The sequence below is a fragment of the Anabrus simplex genome, chromosome 7, assembly GCF_040414725.1.
Source record: "Anabrus simplex isolate iqAnaSimp1 chromosome 7, ASM4041472v1, whole genome shotgun sequence".
NCBI lineage: Eukaryota > Metazoa > Arthropoda > Insecta > Orthoptera > Tettigoniidae > Anabrus > Anabrus simplex.
Window position 1 is genome coordinate 232,741,985 of NC_090271.1, and position 23,930 is coordinate 232,765,914.

The window sequence follows — 23,930 nt, forward strand, 5'->3', positions numbered from 1 at the left end:
GTATCTCGTTTGTGTACATCAAGCATCGCTGCTCTCGCCATTGCTCTTCATTATCCATTTATGGATATAATTATGCACGACTAACAGAATGAGCTTCCACTATTCTCCTTTATGCCAATGACATTCTAGTTGCAAGCACCAGCACGTTGGATCTACATCAAGTCCAACCATGGAATACCGCCTTCGTCTTAACACCAAGAGACTGAGTACATGAAGACCAATCTGAAATATGGTACTCTTCAAGTACTTCTTCGAGGACCTTATAGAATTACCTTCCTTCAGGTACTTGGGATCTCATTTGCAGAGTAACAGTAATCCGAATGATGAAGTTTGAAGAAGGATAAAATCAACTTTGATGCGATGGAGAGCTGTCACGGGTGAGCTCAGTGACTATCTCATACCAATCCATCTTAAATCTAAAATATATCCCCACTGTAGTCATCCTGGTTGCATTGTATAGATCAGAATGTTGGTCAGCAATGAAGAGTAGAGAGTACCAACTCCAAGTCATGGAAATGTGGATGCTTTGATGGACTATGAGAATTACATGTTGAACCACATCTGCAACGACACAATCAGGTGGCGAATGGATGTCACGCCAATTTATGAAAGAAAAAAAGTCAAATCTCTCGGGTGGTATGCCACAGCACATGAAACTGTCGTCTGTACAACATACAATCTTGGTTGATGGTCGATGTTCATAAGGAAAACGAAAGTAACAAGAGCAGAATACACTCAAGTCTGATGTAAACTGCATTGACTTGCTCCCAGCTGATGGTCAAAATAGCATTCTGCTATCCAACAAATGGACTCTGCATCTGAGAGACATTCAGAGGGAGAAAAAGACGATTACAATCAAATGCATTTTATTTCTGACTGTTCATTAAATGTCACTTGTGTAGTAACTGAATACATAAATAATTCACACTGACATGTTGGTCATACTTCACATATGCACACTGACAAACCAAGCTTCTATAAAGAAGCTAATAGATACGTAGCTGTACATTTCTTTTAGAGGACATTACAACTGTAGTACTTTTCTAGTCTTAGAGTAATCTATTTTCAACAAGGAAACTGTTGACAAGTGCCATAGAAGTTAGTTGCATCTTATACTTGAAAGTTAAATAAATAAAAACTCTTGTCTTGAACTGAACCCATGTTAATTCTGAGCTCATCCTTAGTTAAATACCTAAGAAGTCCAGCAATTCATGATAACTGCTGCTTGTTCACTTTTGGAAGTAAGCACATAAAAGGAAAACAGTCTCAAGCACAGTTTAAACAAGCAATCTTCACAGAAAATGTGGATAGGACAAGCAAACTTCCAATATCTTGTAGAATTTGTTTATTTACAAACCATACTTTCTTTTCAAAGATACCACAAATATCCTACTCTGAGACTTATAGAGGAAGGGAGGAGCAAAACTGTGAGAAGAGCAATGAGCAAACAGCCCAATCTAACTCATGACTGCAAGTGGGAGCTTGCTTAGTAAAGTGGAAAGCAGAAAGTCACTTCTATCGCAAGGAGAGAACAAATTGGAGTGTTCAAAATAATTTAATTTCACTGCTCTTATATACATTGGATATATCGATATTGATCAATTAATTAGTGCCGTTTTCATTCATAATGTTCTGTGGGACCAGAAGGATGCACAATAACACCAAATTTGCTTTGTTTCAGATCAGCTTTCAGATGAAGTTGCTGCAGAAATGAAAACAAGTATGTGGAGATATAAAAGTACTGTAGCATTTCTTCAATCATTTTACATGTGCCATGAATTTAAAATATCTTAATACAGTATGAAGGGCAAAATCTTCTGATTCCATTATAATAAGCTTTAATTACTTTTTCGTCTATGAGAGTTGAAAATTCATAATGTTTCCATTGCACAACAAGATTTGGTACATAAGAGTTATTAAAGCCACTAGATGCATCTCTTGTAATTCTGTGATATATTTTAGGTGGCATACAAATTGATTATGCTATACAGCAACTATAACAGAGCTTTGTCTTCTTCATATTGTGAAATAATTTGGTTTTACAGACGAGATAATGGAATCCATGCACCGCCATCCTCGTAAAGATTACGAAATTCGCCATAATCCAAGTCCGGTCTACGATAGCTCCAGTGCCATAAATATGAATTTTCCTCTTTTAACGAGGCACTGAAGTATCTTACTCGTACTTACTGGACGAACTATTTTAAATTGCGCTTATTCACTAAAATGTGTGCTTTTTCATTGCTAACTGCTATACAAGGATGAAATTAAAATAATGTTAAACAAAGCAATACATCTAATGGAGTTATTACTATATATAACTTTAATGCAATCAAATAGCCATACAGTGTATGAGAGAATATCAGTATAGTACATAATTACATTGTTTGATTTGCATACTCGCTTGTTGATTTTTAACTTTTAACACAATTCCAGATGATAGCGTTCGCAACCCTTTCCACACAGTTGACATTCACAAGTCACGTTTGGATTGTGAAATAATTTGGTTTTACAGACGAGATAATGGAATCCATGCACCGCCATCCTCGTAAAGATTAAGAAATTCGCCATAATCCAAGTCCGGTCTATGATAGCTCCAGTGCCATAAAATTCTGGCCAAATTTCTTCTCTTCACCTTTGTAGAGATGTCAGTAACTCCTCAGAGGCGTTAGTGTTCGATAAAGTAAAATGCATCCTGAGATCTTCTACGAGGAAACTCTCTTGCCAGAAGGTAGACAAGTCTTGATCTTGTCATCTTTGATACTCCCAATATTCATTTGATGAATAGTGCTTTCACACTCTAATGTGTACAGATTCTTTACTGTAAGATGTGTCCAAATAATTTCAATGCCGTACGTCAGTACCGGCATAATTTTAGTTCTGAATAATGTCAATGCAGTTTCTAGACTAAGGGATCTAATATAGCCAATTTCATTCATTGCCAGTATTGCCTTTTCTGCTACATGTTTTGTGTAACATTTATCGCTTGTTTGCAATGTGATCCCTAAATATTGAATTTCCTCTTCTTGACAAAGACTTCTGCCAATGCAGGAGCTTTTCTTCCATTCCTAAAAACCATGATTTCAGTCTCAGTTATGTTTATTTCAAATCCATTTTTGACACACCATTCTTCCATACCGTTTATGGAGTTTTGAAGTTTAGTGATGTCTGTTGATCCTATATCGTCAGCATAAGCATATTATATTACACCTTCCTTTCGGGCTATTCTTAAAATTTCTTCAGCTGCGAGGATGAAAATTAGAGGACCGAGAGGATTACCCTGTAGTACTCTGACTGAAATATCGGTTCTGACAGTGACAGATTGTCCGAAATTCTTATTTTGTTTCATTCTAATATTGATCTTATGATATTTGTCCATCTGTTATTTTTACCTAGATTTTCTTCCAATTTTTTTATTATTAATTTTCTATTAATCAGGTCAGACACTTTTGTAAAAATCTATAAATACTGCATAAAACAGTTATTTCCTTTCCAGAGCTTCTCATATGTTTCCTGGGAGTTCTATTGCAGATATAGTTGATCGTCCATGCCTGAATCCTAAGCGAGTTTCTGGGAGATTTTCGTCAATTGTCTCCTTAATTTTTTCTGTTATTAGTTTTGTAAAAGCTTTGAAAGGGTCATTTTCCAATGCAATGCCTCTGTATTTATTTGGGTCCTTGGAGGTCACCTCTATCTTTATATATCAATTTTATGATCGACTGTCTCCACTGTTCTGGTACATTGGCCGTCTCTATGCATTTATTATATAGTCCGTGAGGGTAGCAACAGGTGAGCAGTATCTTTTAAATATTCACTGCATAATTTGTCTGCTCTTGCAGCTTTTTTTGTTCTTGATATGTTTAAAGATATTTCTGACCTCATCTGTAGTTAATGGAGTCCACTCTTCTGTCATTTGTAAGTCATCTTTCTGTGTGTTTTCTGGTATGTTATTGAGTCCTTTGTTCAGTGTATTCTGAAAGTGTCTCTCATTCCTTCATACCAATGTAGTGTGCTGGGTTTGCTTCTTTGGACATAATGCAATATATGGACCTTTCTTAGCTTCCTCCAAGATTCTCTTTCTTTTCTTCTTTCCTTTAAAATCTTGGTAAGTTCTCCTTTTCCCTGCATAAATTGTTAGAAGTATAGAATCCACAGAATTCGATTTTATTTGGTGTAATGTTTCCAGGACATCTCTTCTTATCAAATAATACTCGTCAAACCACTTTTTTGCCTTTCTTGTTTTCACAGGAGTTGTGGATTGTCTCAAGAGATCCCCAAGTGCCTGCATTGCTGCTTCTAGTCTTGAGTTATCTGTAAGTGTTTATTTTTCCCAGCTCATCTAATTTTTCTTCTACTTTTCCAAAGTCTATTTTCCTTGAAACCAATTGTGCTACTTGTTCTTGTTTTGTTCGTAATTCACCTTGGATTTTAATTTTCATTGGAATATGTTTTCTAAAAGGAGCATGTTTTGCTGCCCATAGAGGGGTCATATCACCTCTGATTGGACCAATGGAGTTATTACTGTAATTAAGAAATTTTGTGTCCTCTTACTAAGGTGGAGCAGTTCTTTTCAAGTACACTGTCAATGGAGGTGAGCTGTGTGTACCATTTTTTTTTTTTTTGCTAGTTGCTTTACGTCGCACCGACACAGATAGGTCTTATGGCGACGATGGGACAGGGAAGGGCTAGAAGTGGGAAGGAAGCGGCCGTGGCCTTAATTAAGGTACAGCCCCAGCATTTGCCTGGTGTGAAAATGGGAAACCACGGAAAACTATTTTCAGGGCTGTCGACAGTGGGGTTCGAACCTACTTTCTCCCGAATACTGGATACTGGCCGCACTTAAGCGACTGCAGCTATCGAGCTCGGTGTGTACCATTTTAACCACATACCAGCCCTCTAGCCTATCTTAAAATTTGGCTTTTCAGAAACCAAACCTGGACACCCGAGGACAGCAGCTAATAGTGCTAACCGTTATACTATAGATGTGGACATTACTGTAGTAGACTTGACAATATATTTTAGAATAATTATTTTAAAGATAATTAGCCTATGTTTGCTTTTTCTTGGCAATCGTATTGTATCGAGATGCTGCGTGTGTGGGGACGCATCAGGCTTATTGGATAATCTTTCTCGCCAGGCTGTTTCGTCACTGACAGAAAAATACACTAGGGAACATAGGAATGTTGGGTTTGTCCACTTCTTAAGTAGTCTTTGTTGTATTTGCATTTTGTTGCAAATAACAGATTTTCAATGCAGACTTTTCAAGTAACAACAACTCATCCATTATTCTCTACCTGACTTTAATGTTTTGCTCTTCACTCGACTATCAATATAAATCTCTTTCACTGGTGCATTGATAATAAAATACTCCTAGACATGATATGGACTTTTGGGATCCTTCACTTGTCACTCTGAATCGCTGCTTTGCTGCCCACTCCATTAAGTTTTCAGCCTTACAGCTGATACAATCAGTAATGCACAGGACCGTACAACTTGTCTACAAGACTTAAACATTCCAACAGCTTCTGTCTCCAGGACCACAAGGAGATGGAATTTTGTTTTATGGAGGTCATTTGACAAGCTTTTGTATAAATCTGACTGCTAAAGATTCAACATGCAATAATCTGCTTCAATTTACATCAGAGATCCACCAAATTTGTTTCATCACTGACAGATATATGCATGAGGAAACATAGGACTTGGCCTAAAACAGCTAAGACTGAAATCAAATAAGTACTCCCCTCAATTCATTCAGAGAATAGCTGGGACAGCTACTTTATATTTCTCATCAGGCTCTTTTGTCACTGACAGATAAATTTTCATGTTAAAATCTCTCTCTACACTTGTCAGAATTTTAACAATGGATGCAACCGAAGTGAAGTAATGGTACTACTTAACTCTCATTACTAGGTATATTCTGATAAAAAGGGAGCATTAAAAAAAAAAAAAAGTTTTAAGTCTCACCTACACAGACAGGTCTTATGGTGACGATGGGATAGGAAAGGTATAGGACTGGGAAGGAAGTGACCATGGTCTAAATTAACATTTGCCTGGTGTGAAAATGGGAAACTACAGAAAATCATTTTTAAGGCTGCTGACAGTACGGTTAGAACACACTATCTTCTGAATGCGAGCTCACAGCTACAAGACACAAACTGCTGACAAAAAGTTAATAGGTCTTTTCATTTTTAACCTTCCTTTTTTTTTTTTAACTTAGCGCTACTGATACTAGGTAAGGTTTATGATTTACTAAACTGCATTGGCGTTACACATTTGGATTAAGAAAAGGACAGGGGCTGAATTCCCTTACTAATTCCTATTCATGCAAAGAGCTAAACAGTTAATACAATACAAATCAATACAAAAGACAGTTTAACAACCATTTGAGACCAACATCAAATTGTATTGAAAAAAAAAAAAAAACCAAAAAACTACCATTTGTTTGCTGAAAGACTGGAAACTAGAAAGAATGCAATACAGTACTGACAACGATTAGCCAGTCCTTGAGAAATAATGTTATGTATCCTTGAAATGTTTAACAGATATAAATAGGTATGCACCATATTGAAGTAGTGACATTTACACAATGAGCACTTTCATAAAATAACCAATACACAGAGGACAGCTACCTCTATTGGTTGTAATATCTTCTCCTCCAATACTGAAGCTGCTAGCCAATGGTATTGAGCTGCACAGTACAGATAGACGATAGAAACAATTTGACACTAAGACTAGAAAAGTCGATGTACAGACAGGAATAAGCCTAACAAGGGAAGTATCACACCCTTCATGACAGAACCTACCTTGATACTATTGTGCAAAACCAATGTGCTAGGAGGAGACCATATGCAAAAAGTAGATCGATGTTTCCACTACAAAGCCCCAAAATAAATTCCTGAACTATTCACACAAGCAATAGGAAAGTGATGCTAGTTGCTACAGGTTGGATTACTTAGCCCTGACAGTGGGCAAACCAGTAGTGGAGCGATGGGCAGAAAAACGTGAGTTAAGTTCCACACAGTTCGCCATTGAGGCAGGGGTATCCTGATGAGCAGCATTACAGTCTGGTGGCACGTAGGATTCTAGTATCGATTGAGGCATTGCAGTGGAAACAGGCTGATAATCTTTTGCATGTAGCCTTTCATAGCACATAAATTATGTCACCAACGTTTCAAGGTGAGTTTCAGCAAGGAAGGTAAGACACTTTGCTTGTAAGACTCAGTTTGGTATCAAGAACTAGGATTCTAATAGTAATTACAAACAAAACACTTTGTAATATTTCCTTTTTAACCATATTCAAACAAACAATACCAACAGTAACAATACTCATAAAAAGTCAAATTCAAATAAGATCTGGAATGCCATTAGAATTACAGATCAGAAATTTCAAAATTAATGGAGCACAGAAACTAAATGACTAATGCCAAGTAAAATCATGAGGCTCTCTTCCATGTGTCTGTCCAGTTATTACACAAATGTTAGCCTTCTGACTAAAAAACGATGGTATAACAACTTCTTGATAAAACCCACTCCCATTTTCTTAATGTACGTATGAGGTGAAGAGACAGAAAATATGGAATTCTAATTTAAAACTTATTTCCCTCACTTTCTGGAATGTATAGAGAGTGATTTACTTTAAAGAATTCAGCATCACAAAAAGATGCTGCTAGAATTACGTTACTTCATTCTAAAATAAGAGTCCATTCTTCTGCCATGCTCACTCCAGGTTTTCTGATCACCAGAATTTGGTTCTTATTCTTGTAACTTACTTCCAGTGGTGTTTTCTTTAAACCTGGAAAAGAAAATTAAGTAACAATAGCTTCCACAATCATTAAAATTACATTCACACATTTTGGAGATTAGGCTGCTGATAAACCATTATGGAAATAAAGTGTACCTGACTCTTAGATCTTCATCAGCCATAAAAGTAAATAGAGTAATAATGTCTTGACCCAGAACAATGCCATCAATCAGAACATATATTTTATTATCAATGAAATTACAGTAGACCCTAAAATCCGACCAGTTCTACCGATACTGGTGTAACGAGACATTCAACCGACCACAGTACGAGAGTTGCTAGCAAAAGATGTCAATGATGTCACCAAGGAAGAGCTTAATGAAGACAGCACAAATGAAGAAGATTAAGCTCAAGGAAACGAAGGAAGTGTTTGAGGTCATACTGAAATACACTGAACAAAATCCCATGGCAACAACTATGTATCTGCAGAGAGGCATCTGCAAAATCAAGAATGTAAATTTTTGAAACAAAAGAAAATTACAGACTTTTTCATGTAAATTAATTTCTGTGAAGTAATTGTACATTTTATCAAACATAGTGTAATATCCAGTAGGCCTACAATGTACTATATATATATATTTTTTTACATTTCATTAAGCACACGAAATAATGTTTGTTAAGTATGGACTATTATTAGCCATAATGTTACATGAAATTTTGTTTTTAGTTACAGTAAAACTATTTTACTTTTTTTTTCTGTGTTATAATGAAGGTTTTTATTTGTTCCTCAGATTACCCAACCTTTTTTTTTTGTGTGCTGACCATGTCCTGGCCCTGTACCTGGCAGATATGAGAGGGTCTACTGTATTACACTGCTTGGATTTTTGAACAAATGAATCACTTATTACTCTTGTAGAATGTCTACTGTTCACTCAGCATTCCCTTTCTAATTCCCTGATCAATATCTGCCAGACCAAATTTGTGATAATTCCCTCTCCAGCACGTCCAGAACACAGCCTAAACCAATTTCACCACAAAGCTTTAGAAATGGGCTAAACGCGAAGTGTTTCTTCTGCAACAAAGCCACAATGGGTAAAATGAAATAACTGTAATAAGCTATACAAATAAATACAATTACTGAAAATCAGGATCGTCATGTACAGCATTCTCAACATAAAACAATTTTAAAAATAGGTCCAAATATTTTTCATTAGTAACCTCAATACTATTCTTTCAAGTTATGACAAATATTGCCCAGACATTCTTCCATATTTTACTTCAATATATATATTTTAAATTTTGAGTGGCTATTTCTAGCCGAGTGCAGCCCTTGTAAGGCAGACCCTCCGATGAGGGTGGGTGGCATCTGCCATGTGTAGGTAACTGCGTGTTATTGTGGTGGAGAATAGTGTTATGTGTGGTGTGTGAGTTGCAGGGATGTTGGGGACAGCACAAACACCCAGCCCCCGGGCCAATGGAATTAGCCAATGAAGATTAAAATCCTCGACCCGGCCGGGAATCGAACCCGGGACCCTCTGGAAAGAAGGCCAGTACGCTGACCATTCAGCCAACGAGTCGGACACTTCAATATTGAATATTAATATCTTGTAATTTAAGATATATTGTATGCAATTGTACTGTTTGAGGAAGGATAATGTATGTCCTCAAAAGTTTGGTTGATAATACAAGGACAGCCTAGTTAGATTTGTCTCCTGCACAGTATTCCCTCCTCTATTAAAACAACACTCCCTATGTCAGTTCTGCTAACGGAAGCAGCTCTGTAAGGCAATACGCGGGATTACGAGCAGTTCGGTCTGCGATTTCAGTTTGGTCACTTCAATCAAGTGAAATCATCTTTTTTAGGGTGAATATCAGTTTGGGGAACAGAAAATAAGTCTGCTGAGACTAAGTCAGGTGAGTACAGTGGATGGGGAAGCATAGTTGTCTTTGCGTTCAAAGATTGACAAATCAACAGTAATGTAGAATGTTATGGTGGAGGCTCCAGGAGTTGTTTGTCCACAACTGTGGAAGTTTTCACATGATATTTTCTACCACACATCTCAAGACTGTGATAATACCAGTGGTTCACTGTTTGACTCTTGGGTGGAAATTCATGGTGCACAACACCAATGATGTCAAAAACTACCATCAACATCACTTTAATGTCAAGAAAACAAGATGAAATTCTTTAGGTTTCCCAGAGAACTTTGGTCCACGTCTTCAGAAGAAACTCTTGTCTGTTCACAAGGAAGACTTCTCTAATGATGACGGTCTGAATTTAAAAATACTAAAAATTATAAATGGTACTCATTTGTCACCAGATGGCTCACTGGGTGCTAGCCTACCGAATGTGAGTCTATAATTACAGTCCATGAAAGCATCAAACTATAAACTTTCATGTTCAACTTGACATGCCACACTTTCAGTCTGCCATGTCAATGAAATGAAATAGCGTATGGCTTTTAGTGCCGGGAGTGTCCGAGGACATGTTCGTCTCGCCAGGTGCAGGTCTTATGATTTGACACCCGTAGGTGACCTGCGCGTCATGATGAGGATGAAATGATCATGAAGACGACACATACACCCAGCCCCCGTGCCAGCGAAATTAACCAGTGATGGTTAAAATTCCCGACCCTGCCAGGAATCAAACCCGGGACCCCTGTGACCAAAGGCCAGCACGCTAACCATTTAGCCATAGAGCTGGGCCATGTCAATGTATAGTATAAAATACAATGAATCTAATTCTTGATGCGTTATCTTATGAGTTAAGTTTTTTAGGATATAATGTTTAATAATCTTGTTATGCTTGCTGCTGGGGACATCTATACACTGGATCTGCGGCCTAAAGTGGCCCAGAAGAAAGGCTTGTGTGGCTGTCAATATGGATCAAATATATGGTTGAATAGACCCTTGCACAGCTTCACACGTGTCTTGACTCCACTATAATGCATCACACTGAGCACAATGTTTAATGTCTTGTGTTTCAGTGTTCATTCTTCAATAATTTGCCAATTTAGGGTCCTGTGCCTGAAGAAAGTTAACCATACAGAAATTGGCAAGGAAGCCTGGTATGTCTCCTGCAGCAGGCACGCCCAGCTCACCGAATGTATATTGCATTGACCCTCTTGTCAATTTAGTTCTTATAATTGCACTTCAATACAGAGCAAAAATGAAGTTTATAGCTTATAATCAGCTCACCGAAGGCGATGGCCAATGACAAAGTCTTCTACATTTTCATGCATGACTTCTCAAGAACTGCAAGATTAGAGACATGGTTCTCCCTTTTGATATTTAAGATGGAACAAAGTTTCTGTTGATGAAAATGCTCAAGTTTCTTAATGTCATGGTGGTATAGAGTCCGAGTTTCACATCCAGAGAGTAATGTTGTGATGATGACAGCTTGATACACCATGAGCTTGGTATGAACTGTTAGGTCTTCACTCCTGAAGACCCAGTTGGATAGTTGACTAAATGCCAAATGGACAGCAAGGCATCCACGTACTCTTCTGAGGTACATCGTAGACAAGGTGCTTCCAAGGTATGGAGTTATGCCTAAGACAGATTTTGAACTCTGCAAAGCTAATCCCTGAGGAAAATTGGGCAAGAATCCTAGTTTGTTCATTCATTCATTCATTCATTCATTCATTGATGGTGATGCCAAAGCAGCATATGCACAAATTGAAGTTACTCAGGTCAGATCACAAGTACTTCTGGATGGAGTGGAAGACACTCCAAGTATACTCATGCACTATCTTGGCTCACCATTGAAAGTGGACACCAATATTACCAAGCGACCCGAGTTCTCTCCATCTCTGTACTGTCTCAGTACATCTTTTAAATGTACATAATCTTCAGATCTCAGTTCTTCTGATTCATCCTGATAAACAGAAATCCCTCTATCTTTATCTTGGCATAGAAGTCCACTAGGTAGTGACTGAAAAGTTTTTGCAATAGTAGAGGTGATTTTACATATTATCTGGAAGGAATGGAATGGATAGAAGTTTCTTTTCATGTGTTTTCTTTGCATGTGGTGGGATCAACACTGAAGATCTGGATGATATAACAGTTTTCACCATGGCAGTCTATTAGAGGGTATTGTAGGGCACTGTACAATGGGCGAGTCTCACACATCCTCTGCCACTGGATGCCCCACGTGTGCATTCTTGATTCACCCAAAACACGACTACTTCATTCATGCTTGGTTCTTTGTATTGTCCCTTGCGATGTGTCGCTGGCCTACAATCTGTGTTTATGACCAACTTTTTTTTTCAATTTGTTTTATGTTGCAACAACACAGGCTAGTCTTACGGTGATGGGGCTAGGAGTAGGAAAGAAGCGACTGTGGCCTTAATTAAGGTAGGAAAACCACCCACGGAAAACCATATTCAGGGCTGCGTACAGTGGGGTTCGAACCCACTATCTCCCGACTGCAAGCTCAGAGCTATGTGACCCAAACCACACAGCCACTTGCTCAGTCAACTTATCTGCTTGGATTCCAGCAGGAAGGATTCAAATTGTTTAACTCTGAAGGTCAGGTACTATTGTTGGAAGCATGCAGCATCCTTACATTGATTTGAGCTTCTTAATCTGATATGAACTAATTAATCTGATATCAACTACTGATGCATAAAGTGGCCTTCCAATAGTTCACTAGCCCCAAAGGAGGTCATTTGAAAGGCACTGTTGTATGAGCAAACATAATTAAGGAATAGCGTGAACAGTGGACGGTCCCCGTTCAGAAGTGATTTGAGCAATTCCAGAGGGGGTTGTATTATCTCCAAGTAGACCTTTTCCACGGAGCAGCACAAATCACTTGACTTTCTTTTACTTTATGGCCTTGCAGTAAAGACAAAAAACATTCATAGTGTCAGATATTTTTAGCTGTAGTTTAATGCAAGCTGTACAAAAATCCGCCCTAAACTTTTCTCACTCAGTACGAAACTTCTACAGATATTCTATTCTCCTTCCACATTTAAGAATAACTCTATATAAAAGAATGTATTGCCAATTGTTGTTCACTCCGCCATTCATACAGTCAACAAGCCATGTGCCCCTTGTCCTGCGCATGCACACTCAATTCCGACCACACCCGAAACTACTACTAAACATAACAGTAATAACAACATGAATGTACAAACACTGCATATTTTGAACGTATGAATTAACAAGACATAATAGCCCATCCTGAGCATGATTTTGTGTGTGTGTGTGTGTGTGTGTTTTTTCGCGCACTCAGTTTAATCTCAATTACACATCAGCATTTGTACTAGAAATTTTATTGTGAATCCTGCATATATATATTCCTTTAGCTTGTACGACTAACTGTTGACACATTGTTTTGGTTTCCATCGGATAAAGCATGCAACAAAATACAGAAATTGATTTTTCCGCGAAAAACTATTAGAATTCGGAAGAAAATGCATAAAACCTACTTTTCTAGGAAAGTGAATTCCAAGTACACATGGTGGACTCAGTTTTTTTTTTTTTTTTTAACAAGACTAACCGTGTACACAGCAGATTCACTTTTAAGGGTCCCAAGCATACATTTTCCTCTGACTTGTATCATATTTCCTTTTGCTGCATGGACACCTTAAGAGATTAAAACCGGATATCGTAGCCCATTCTGTATGCAAGGAACGTATATGCATGTGTACAGAGTTTCACTGAAATTGAGTAAGCATTTTAAGAGTTACAGCGGAACAAACAGGAACATACAGGAAAGAAAACCAACCTTTACGGTTTTATTATATGTACAGACAAGAACATAAAAGGAAACACAGCGAGTATTCATGCTTGCCCTCCTGATAAAACTGGGAAACAGAAAAGAGCCTGTTGGAAGTAGAGAAGAAATGGATATATAAGAACCGAGACAGATGAGGAGAGAGGCTATATACGTGAAGATGTGCAGATTATCCTTGCCATATTTTTTCATGTTTGTCCCACTCTCCTCTTTTTTATTGCTCCATCTTTCTTTACTGACTTGTCATTACATATATATACAGTATAACCTCGATTTTGCATGACCTCGATTTACCGTAAACCCGCATTTAACGGAAGAAATTTCCAATCCTGGAAATTATTTCATAAGAGCAATTCAATTTTATATTCGATTTAACATAATTTACAATAGGACAAAACCCACATTTAGCGTTACGGAAATGTTAAAATTCTCAAATATTTATTTCTATTCTTTTGTTATAGGGCATTAGAAACCTATGAAAAAGACGTCATAAGCTTGCTAAGGATGATTCAAGGCAGAGGAGGAATTTAGAGCACAGGCACTTAGGGCAAATGTGAGATGTCGGACTCTGATACACGTCCTACCGCGGCCACTGTAGCAGAAGAGAACGCCCGTCTTAATGACAATGTTATTATAACCTTCAAAAATTCCTATATTAACCTGTGCAATATCCGTCGGTTACAGTGAGAACACAAGCCTATGCATGCTATTACAATTTTTAAGAATGGAACTGAATATCGTGTTCATACTATTGGAATTAGAAAATACGTGCTAATGAGTAAGCAGCTGCTTGAAAAACATCTGCAAAAATGTTTAAACAAACCGACTGCTGATTCATATCAATTTTAATGTGTTTTTGTGAGAGTTTGGTATCTTTCCCGACTTTAAAGGAAAATCATGTATAAAGTTATAAGAACAACCTTAAACCGAAGCGGTTTTGTATTCACTGACAAAAGTCGGTCGAAATGAAGCACAAAGCTAACTACAGTGCAGTGTTTAGGGAAGATATATCCTTTTTTTTTTATTGCTGTCACTGTGTAAATAATGCATGATGGTACAATTATGTTAATACAGGCAAAGATCTCTGGTAAAGGTGTGCTTTCTACTGGAACCTCGATTTAAGGTAAACCCCCATTTAAAGTTAAAACAATCAGGTCCCTGCAAAAATGTTAAATAGGGGTTCTACCGTATATCCTATTGTGTTCTGATTGATGTTCCTCCCTCAAAAGTGCTTGCTACCATCATTTGCTGGACAATATCAAGTAGCATATTGCAGGTGAGACTGGAATGAATGAATGAATGAATGAATGAATGAATGAATAACTCTTTTGTTCTTCTTCTCCTATTTCCTACAGCTTACGTCACTAATTTACCAAGCATTGTAATACAGTATGCTAATTTTCCTTTTTTGCTTAGGTTCGCTCTCAGTTAATAGATTTGTATTTGCATTTATAGTACAGCAGAAGTCTGCTACAACGAGTTGAAACAGAACATGTTTTCATAACACATGCATAAATAACGTGTCCGATAGCAGTTGTTGACTCTTAAAAATAAAAGCTTAGGTCAACAATCGCTTAATTTTAATGCTAAATACTGCAATTAAGTAGGAATGGGATACACCTCAAGATATGGCAGAGTGCATCATTGATTTCAGAGGTTAGTTTTATATTTTCTAATGTCTGGTTAAATTTTGGAAAGGCTATTCCCATGTAAATTTATAGCGAGAAGGTTATCATTTCTCTACTGGCACTTGAAATACGTTTTCATGATACATATAGTATGGTTAGGTAAGGTTAGGCGACTGAATAAGAAAACTGAAACGTTTGCCACAAAGTGCGATTGATCACATCCGCTACGGTATAGTTTTCTCGCTATGTACACTTGTGAGCTCTCTCGTCAACATTTGAAGGCGATGTCCGAGTCTATTAGTAATACCCGTCAACTGCTCTTCAGTAAAGAAAATCAGAAATGAAAGAGGAGAACATGTTTTTGTAACAAATACATAAATAACGTGGTCGATAACAGTTGTTAATTCATTAGAAATAAAGGCTAAGTAAACGATCGCTTAATTTTAATACTCTACACTGAAATTAAGTAAGAATGCGATACACCTCAAGATTAAGCAGAGCGCATCACTGATTTCAGAGGTTAGTTTATATTTTCTCACATCTGATTAAATTTTAGAGAGGCTATTCCCATGTAAATTTATAGCAAGAATGTTATAATTTTTCTGCTGGCGCTTGGAGTATGTCTTCATGATACATATAGTACGGTTAAGTTATGTGACGCTGTTTGAATAAGAAAACTGAAACATTCGCCACAAAATGCAATATGTCATCTTCGGTATCGTATAGTTTTCTAGCTATGTACACTTGCAAGCTCTCTCCTCGACATTCGAAAGTGATGTTGGAGTCGATTAGTAATGACCGACGACTGCTGTTCTCTAAAAGAAAATTCAAAATGAAAGAGGATAACACGTTTTAGTAATAAAATTGTAAATAACATGGCCAATAGCAGTTGTTAACTCATTAGAAGTAAAGGCTGAAGTAAACGATGGCTTAATTTTTAATGTTATATACTGAAATTAAGTAAGAATATGATACACCTCAAGATATGGTGGAGTATATAATTGATTCAGGACAGTTTATATTTTCTCGAGTCTAGTTAAATTTCAGAAAGGCTGTTCCCATGTAATTTTGTAGCGAGGTGGTCATAATTTCTCTATGTGTACTTGAAACAAGTTTTCATGATACATATAGAGTTAGGTGACTGAAGAAGAAAACTGGAACGTTTGCCACAGAGGCCTCTGGAGTGATACAATATATTTTTTCAGAATGAAATTAAACACACACTTTCACGTAGTATCGGATTTTGAAAAATAACAAACGAACAAGCCATAGTGTAGATATCATCCTCGAAAACACAAGTTTTGAGCAAACTGATTACCGTTTTATACTGATTTTAATGTGTATGGGGTTTTCCCCACCTTTTATGAAAAATCTGATGTAACGACAATCAGTTATAGCAAGTAAATTTTTCGCCTTTTTGAACGGTCACTAAAACAGACTTTTACTGTACATTTCATTATTGTGAGGATAAATGTAACAAGAGGATATTACAGTTCTAATAAAAACTACTCGTCTCTATAATTATGACTGTACCGGGCGGTACACCTCCACGCCGCTAATTCAAAATGTGCGCCAGTTGAAACTCCTCTGCTGGAGGAAGTCTGAACTTTATTGACGGTATTTTTCTACTTTCTCAGAAGATGTCACTACCTGGAAATTTTGGAGTTTTAGAACTGTGTCATTTTTGATGTGTTTTTGTTTTGCTTGAAGTAAGAAGTGTGAACTTTCTCTTCTAGAGGACACTACTGAAGATCGACAATAGTGCACCCTGGTGGGAAGTGAAAGAACTGTTTTTTTTGGAGAAAATGTAATTTCAAAAGTTTGTTCTTTGCTAAATTTCTTTCAGTCATTAGTTAAGTTGGCAATATTAACCCTTTCTTTCCCCTTGTTTTAAATCTAGCCAATCCCGAATTTCTTAATTTTCCACCAATAATGTGTTTCTTCTTCATCTTGTGTAGGGGTTTCTCTTTTTTCTCCAATAAAGTGATTGTGGGCGGGTGTTCTCATTCCCCTAACGCCTAGAACCTTCCGCGAGAGTATATAAACTGCTGATTTTTGGGTCTCTGCGCCACTTCTGTTCCATCTTTCAGTGTGTAAAGTACATAGCAGGGGGCGGGAAGCGCCTCTTTCTTCGGCGACAGTCAACAACCAGGTAATGGCCGATTAATTACTTCTTTTCTTGCTTGCTCAGCAGTTTAACTCTCGGGGCGGGTCCGAAGTTTTTCCATTATGTAACCTTCCTTAAAATGTAAAGAAACTTGTATCTATTCCATCTTTTAAACTGCATATCGGGATAGAGAGTGCTTATCCCTCTCGAGCTCCCAATCATATTGTTTTGAGGTGAACTTATTTTTTCTTAACCTATTCTTCGTTAATGTAATGTAAATTGGTCTTCTCTAATTCACCTCTGTAGTATGGGATTAGCCCTTGCTTTAACGGCCTAGCGCCAAGTAGGTTTTAAATAAAGTGTATTAGGAGTGCGGAGAGCCTCCTTTCAAGTTGGTATTTTAGAGGCCATGTAATTTTCCTTTTTTAATTAATAGGCCTCAGTAGATTGGGTATTTTACCCCTGTGTTTATGTCCGTTGAGGACAGCTTGAAGGTGGAGTTTGGTGTGGCCTGGGAGAGGCTTACAGTTGAGAGCGAGTGGCTCTTTTTTTTTCGAAAACTGAGTGTTGTATGCCTCGAGGAGGCTTTACTGTGTAATTTGGAGCAAGTGCTCCAGGGTTTGATTGGGGTCTTCTGCCCCGTTGTTGAAATTTGTATATCGTAAAGTTGGGCTAGTTGCTCAAGAATTGTGTTTTCAGGGCTCGAAGCCCAAATCCTGTAAATACTGTAATTGTACCTTGTGGTCTTGCTACTCCGTACCTGCCATTCTTGTTATTTCTGAATTTTGGAAAGAAAATATAACCTTGTTAAATTTTACATTAACTTTGATTCCGTAGTTTGAGACCCGTTCACGCCCGCACCTTCTTTCACCTCTACCTACCACTAAAACTCGGTAACAAGTGGTAGCAGAGCGTGGTTGAATGGGTCTCATTTTAGCCCCTTTTGACGGCTAAACATTGTTTTGTTCCGAACTCTAACAATTTTCTCAGTTGCTGGAATTTTTTTGATTTTTTAAAAATTGTTCTGTCATCATGCCCGGCCCTCGCGATGTTCTCCATCTTAACTATTTGCGCAAGGAGGAGTTAATCTATGAATTAACTATTAGAAATGTGCAATCTGGAGGCACGGTTGCAGTAGACACAAACAAGCTTAGAGAGTCCCTAGATTTGCCCATTTCCATCCCCAATTTGGGAGAGAAAGAAATTGACGACTCTCTTTCCACGATCACGGAGAATACTACTGGGCTAGCTTCTGTAGTTAGTTTTTTTGATGAAAATGATCCTTCTCCTAATCAAATTAAGCGTGTGCAAGCTAGGCTGTTTCATTTTTCAAATAGAGTTAACGATCTGTTGTCTCTAAAGTTGAATGACGTTCAGAAGAAGGAAGCTAGTACGCTGCTTGAGAATATTTCTGAATTATCTAGCAAGGTCACTCAATTGTTAACTGGGGAAGTTCCTCCCAAAATTGATCAACCCACCACAGTGAATGTAGGTAGTGAGGAAGAGCCTCCTAAGGGAGAAGCAAATAGGAAAACCATTGCTGCTCAAACAACCTCTGCCCCATTGGACGAGTCTGAACGCCGTAACTCGTTAAATAATGTACGTTCTGAATTAACTTCCTTGCCATTGAAACCTTTATCTACTATGTCACCCGGGTTTAGCAGCTTGCCTCATCCATTGGCAATGTTGCTCAGAGGTATCTCTAAGTTTTCCGTTAATACCACCAGTGACGTAATTTCATTTTTAAGATTTCTAGTTGAATTTCAGGATCATGCCCTTGTGTTTTCTCTTTCTCCATGTCAAATTTTGCAAATTATCTATCCTTATGCAACTGGTATTCTCTCTGACAAAATAGTAAGAGCCATTGCCGAGCAATCATCAATTGAAGACTTCCACGCCCACTTGCTAGCTAACTTCATCCCGGCTAGGGCAAGGTCCTCCCTTATTCAGAAGTACTATTATCGTGTACAGCGTTTGGATGAAAACTTGGCTGACTTCATCCAAGATATTAAATTCTATACTAGGGTGTTTGCTCTTCACTTTCCGGAGGACCAGATTGTACAAGCCATTGTGGAAGGCATTTCACCATCCTATAGGTCATATTTGTGTTTCGCGGCGTGCCTGCAAACCTTCTCTGAACTTGAGGCATTGGCCGTCTCAGCGGAAGGAGTTAGATACGCCGATTCATTGCGTGTCGTGAAAGAACCCCCGCCTTCTTTTAGTAATACTCGGCCTCCACCTCGCCGATCAGTCACACCCCGTAAATGCTATGCTTGCGGGTCGCCCGACCACCTTCGGAACAAGTGCCCATTGCTCAAATCTAGTGTGACAAGGAATGGAGCTGGTTCATCACAAGGCTGTTTTAAATGTGGGGCTTTCTCACATATTGCCAATAATTGTCCCAATTCGAATAGCACCCCCTCCTGCTCAACTTCTGGTGCAACTTCCAACAACAATATAAAGTGACTAGTGCCTTCGGCTGAGTCGATTAATCCATCTTCCCGAGACTCAGCCCCGGGTAAACAGATCGAAAAATCAGGGAAAAGTCAATCTTCAAATCCATCCCTTGAATGCCCCAAGGAGTGTCTTAGGATTGCGGCGGATACCCCCGCACCGGTTCCTTTTCTTAAGATTGAGTTAAATAATGAACCTGTAACAGCTCTCTTAGATTCAGGCAGCGTTTGTTCTGTTATTTCGGATCAATGGTATTCTAAATTGAAATCTGTTTGTAAACTACCTGACTATGGCTCATCTCCTGTCCAATATGTTTCGGCTAATTCTTCTCCATTAGAAATTCTCGGTTCTGTAAATGTCAAAATTCGTATCTTTAAATTTACATGGAAAATTAAATTGTTTGTGGCTAAGCACCTGTCTTGCCCCATCATATTGGGAGCTGACTTTATTTCTCACACTGGTCTTGTGCTCGATCTTCTGAGTAAGTCGTGCACATTCAAATTTGCGTCCAATTGTAAAATTCCCTTGTTAAAGTGTAATTCTGTATCATGTTCATCTATTTCGCCTACCCAGGATGAGATGTTGTTAGACCTTAGACATCTACCTGAGGAGCAGGCTGATAGTATTCGTAAATTATGTCAGTCATTTCCAGAGGTGTTCTCCGATACTCTTGTTGTTACTGACCTTATTGAATACAAAATCGAGGTCACGGATTCGATTCCTGTCCGTTTTCCACCTTATAGGCTATCTCCACCTAAAATGAAGGCATTGAAAGAAATCATCGATCAGATGTTGAAGGACGGTATTATTAGGCCCTCTAAGTCGGCGTATTCGTCACCTATCTTTCTAGTCCCGAAACCCCAAGGAGGCTTCAGGCCTGTCATTGATTATAGGGCTCTCAATCGGAAGGTGGTGTTGCAATCTGTGCCCCTTCCCGACCTTCATTCTTGTTTTTCATGGTTTCGTAAGGCCAAGTTCTTTACTATCTTGGACTTGAATCAGGCCTATAATCAAATTCCCCTTGCCGAAGAGTCTAAACATCTTACACCGTTTGCCACGGACTGGAATTTGTATGAATACAACCGCGTGCCTTTCGGGCTCCCACGGGAGCAGCTGTACTCACTAGGCTACTAGATAGGGTCTTCTCCGACATCAAATTTGAGTACTTATATCACTACTTGGATGATGTCGTCGTATTTTCAGAAACTTTTGAAGAACATCTAGATCATCTGCGAGAAGTTCTCGATCGCCTTCGTAAGGCTGGGTTAACTGTCAAGTTGTCCAAAGTTGCCTTTGCTAAGCCCTCTATGTCATTCCTAGGGCATATTGTGTCACCTGATGGTGTAGCAGTCGATCATTCTAGAACACAGGCCATCCGTGATTTTAAACCTCCCAAGGACATTAAAGGTATCGCCAGGTTCATTGGTATGGTGAATTTTTTCAGGAAGTTTATTCCTAACTTCGCTAATAGAGCGGCGCCCTTAAACCTTCTTCGTAGGAAAGGCATCAAATTCGAGTGGGGACCTTCTCAACAAGCCGCTTTTGAAGATCTTAAATTAGCTCTCTGTAATGCCCCTGTACTTGCTATGCCTGATTTCTCGAAGAAATTCATCGTCCAAACCGACGCGTCGTCGTCAGCAGTAGCTGCAGTCCTTCTTCAAGAGACTGAACTAGGGAGGCGACCCATCGCCTATGCACCTAGGACCTTGTAGGCTCAAGAAGCCAAGTATTCCATCTATGAGCTCGAAGGTTTGGAAGTCTTATTCGCCTTAGAGAAGTTCCGTCTCTATTTGGAACATGTCAAATTCGACCTGGAGACAGATAATCAAGCCCTAAGCTGGGTCTTAGGTAGGCCGCGTCGTACTGGTCGTATAGCCCGTTGGGCCATTCGTATTTCTGCCTTCCAATTCGATGTCAGGCATATCCGATGTACCGAAAATGTTGTTGCTGATGGACTCAGCCGTATGTTTTCCAACGACGTCGAGACCCACGAACTGGCCAACAGTTCATCACCTCCCGAGTCCATACTATCTGGTGTTAATGCCATCTTAACAGATGCTCCCATGCTCTTTAGGGATATCGAGAAATACCAACGTGAAGATCCGACGCTGGCTCCGATAATGGAAACCCTTTCTTCTGGGGAACATGTTGTCCCTTATGTTCTGAGGAATGGTGTTCTATGTTGCCCTTCGAGGCATGATAAGATGATGAAAGTTGTCGTTCCAGCTGTTCTTGTGCCTATGATCTTCAAATACTATCATGAGACCCCATTAGGGGGGCATCTTGGAATCTTTAAAACTCGTGAGAAGATTCGTGAAATGTTCATTTGGAAAGGTATGGACGGTGAAATCCGTGAACTTGTAAAAGCTTGTAAATCTTGTTTGCTTAGTAAACCCACCATGTCCACCAAGGTAGGCCTTCTGTCTTCGCATCAAGCGTCGCGCCCCATGGAACGCCTGTATATCGATTATGTAGGACCCTTCCCCCAGTCGAAGGGACATGCCAACAAATTCATCTTTGTATGTGTAGATGGTTTTACAAGATTTTCCTGGTTATTTCCGACTAAGCTGGCTACCGCTCAGTCCACCATTACTTGCTTAAATTCTATTTTTGCTTCTTTTGGTCCGTGCCAATATATTGTATCTGACAATGCTAAGGCTTTTACATCTAATTTATTTCGTAAATTCTGCTTTGACTTGTCCATCTCTCATGTAACTACTTCTGCTTATTACCCTCAACCATCTCTGGCTGAACGGGTTAATCGTAATCTCAGGTCTGCGCTTATTGCCTATCATCATGAAGATCATTCCAGGTGGGACACATCCCTGCATTGGTTAGCTTTTGCTTTGAATTCGGCGGTTCATGAATCACATAAATTTACTCCAGCCTCTTTGATGTTCAAGTTTGTTCCCAACACGCCGCTCTCTAACCTCTGGTCTCTGAGTGACATTCTACCCGAGACAATAGATCCGGACAACATCAAAGATCTTTGGAAGAAGGCTAAAGCCAATCTTAAAGTCTCTCATGAAAAGGTTAGGGAAAGGTATGATCATGGACGGAGACCCACACCTTTGAAGGTAGGTGACCAAGTTATGGTCAAGAACTTTGTTCCCGCGGGCAAGCTTGCCCCCAGATTTCATGGGCCTTGTATCATTCTGGATTTTCTTACGCCGGTTACGTTGTTATTAAGTAATCCAGCTACCGAGAGGATATTTAGGGTTCACCTGTCACAGGTGAAACCAGTGTAAATTTTTGTGTTAACTTGCTTCATATTATTTTGAAAGGAATATGAAGGTTATATTTTTTGAGCTTCACTTTTAAGGCCTTCTGCCCCTTCTATAAAATTTGGTTTCATATTTAAGCATTTTTGTAAACCTCCCCCGATTTGTTAATCTGCCATTCTGTCCTTACCACGGCCATTACCACGCTCCCGTCTCCTGCTATACACACTGTGGCTTGCTTCTATTAAATGCCATGGATATCTGCACGCCGCTGGCCCCTCAACCTCTCCACCAAGCCTGTGCCCTCAAAAAAGATGATGGTCCAACAATATTCTGCCGCCTAGCTTTAATGTTTCAGTGCCCCCGCAGCCGCGCGGCGCTGTGCCGCGACTGGGTTCGAGGACGGGCCCCCTCGACCCCAGCGAGGACGACATGTGCACGGCGAGCCGGAGCTCTCCTCCCGGCCAAGGCTGATGTGCGGCGCACGACCTGCTACTTGCCCGCAGCCTGTATATCTTCACCGCGGGCGCGGCGTGTTTCAACACCACTGCTCCCCTCATAGTGCGGGCGAGCGGTATCTCAGGGTACTTGAGGGGTCCGAGCGGCCTCCTTTGGACGCAAGCTGCAACGGCCGGTCTGGCCATCCAACTTAATCAACATCAACTACATGAACAGTTACTATAAGCAATGACTACACTTGGGAATTCAACAGCAATATTTGGTGGACATTGCAAAATTTTTCTTCACTTTCAAGTATTAAAAGTTTATCTTCTGAATTCCACTTCTACAACCATAAAGACTTTACTTCACCTGCAACAACAAAATTTTGAAACTGAATCAAACCACATTAAGAGAATCTTTTAAATTTTTCGGCAATTGATCTCGACATCTACATCAAAACTTGGACCTAGCTTTCAAACAAATTTCATGTGTCACCCCTGGAGGAACCTTTGGGGGGGGGAGGTCTGTACCGGGCGGTACACCTCCACGCCGCTAATTCAAAATGTGTGCCAGTTGAAACTCCTCTGCTGGAGGAAGT

At 39.2% G+C, this 23,930-nt stretch overlaps 1 protein-coding gene across 1 annotated transcript in view; it reads right to left on the reverse strand.

The window, feature by feature from the left end:
* Positions 1-849: 849 nt before the first annotated feature.
* GCS2alpha (glucosidase 2 subunit alpha) overlaps positions 850-23,930 on the reverse strand; it is a 152,664-nt gene continuing 129,583 nt past the window's right edge. The window contains exon 17 of the mRNA XM_067151611.2: positions 850-7,792. Within this exon, the coding sequence (XP_067007712.2) occupies positions 7,683-7,792 (110 nt within the window). The 3' untranslated portion in view covers positions 850-7,682. The remainder of the gene's footprint in view (positions 7,793-23,930) is intronic.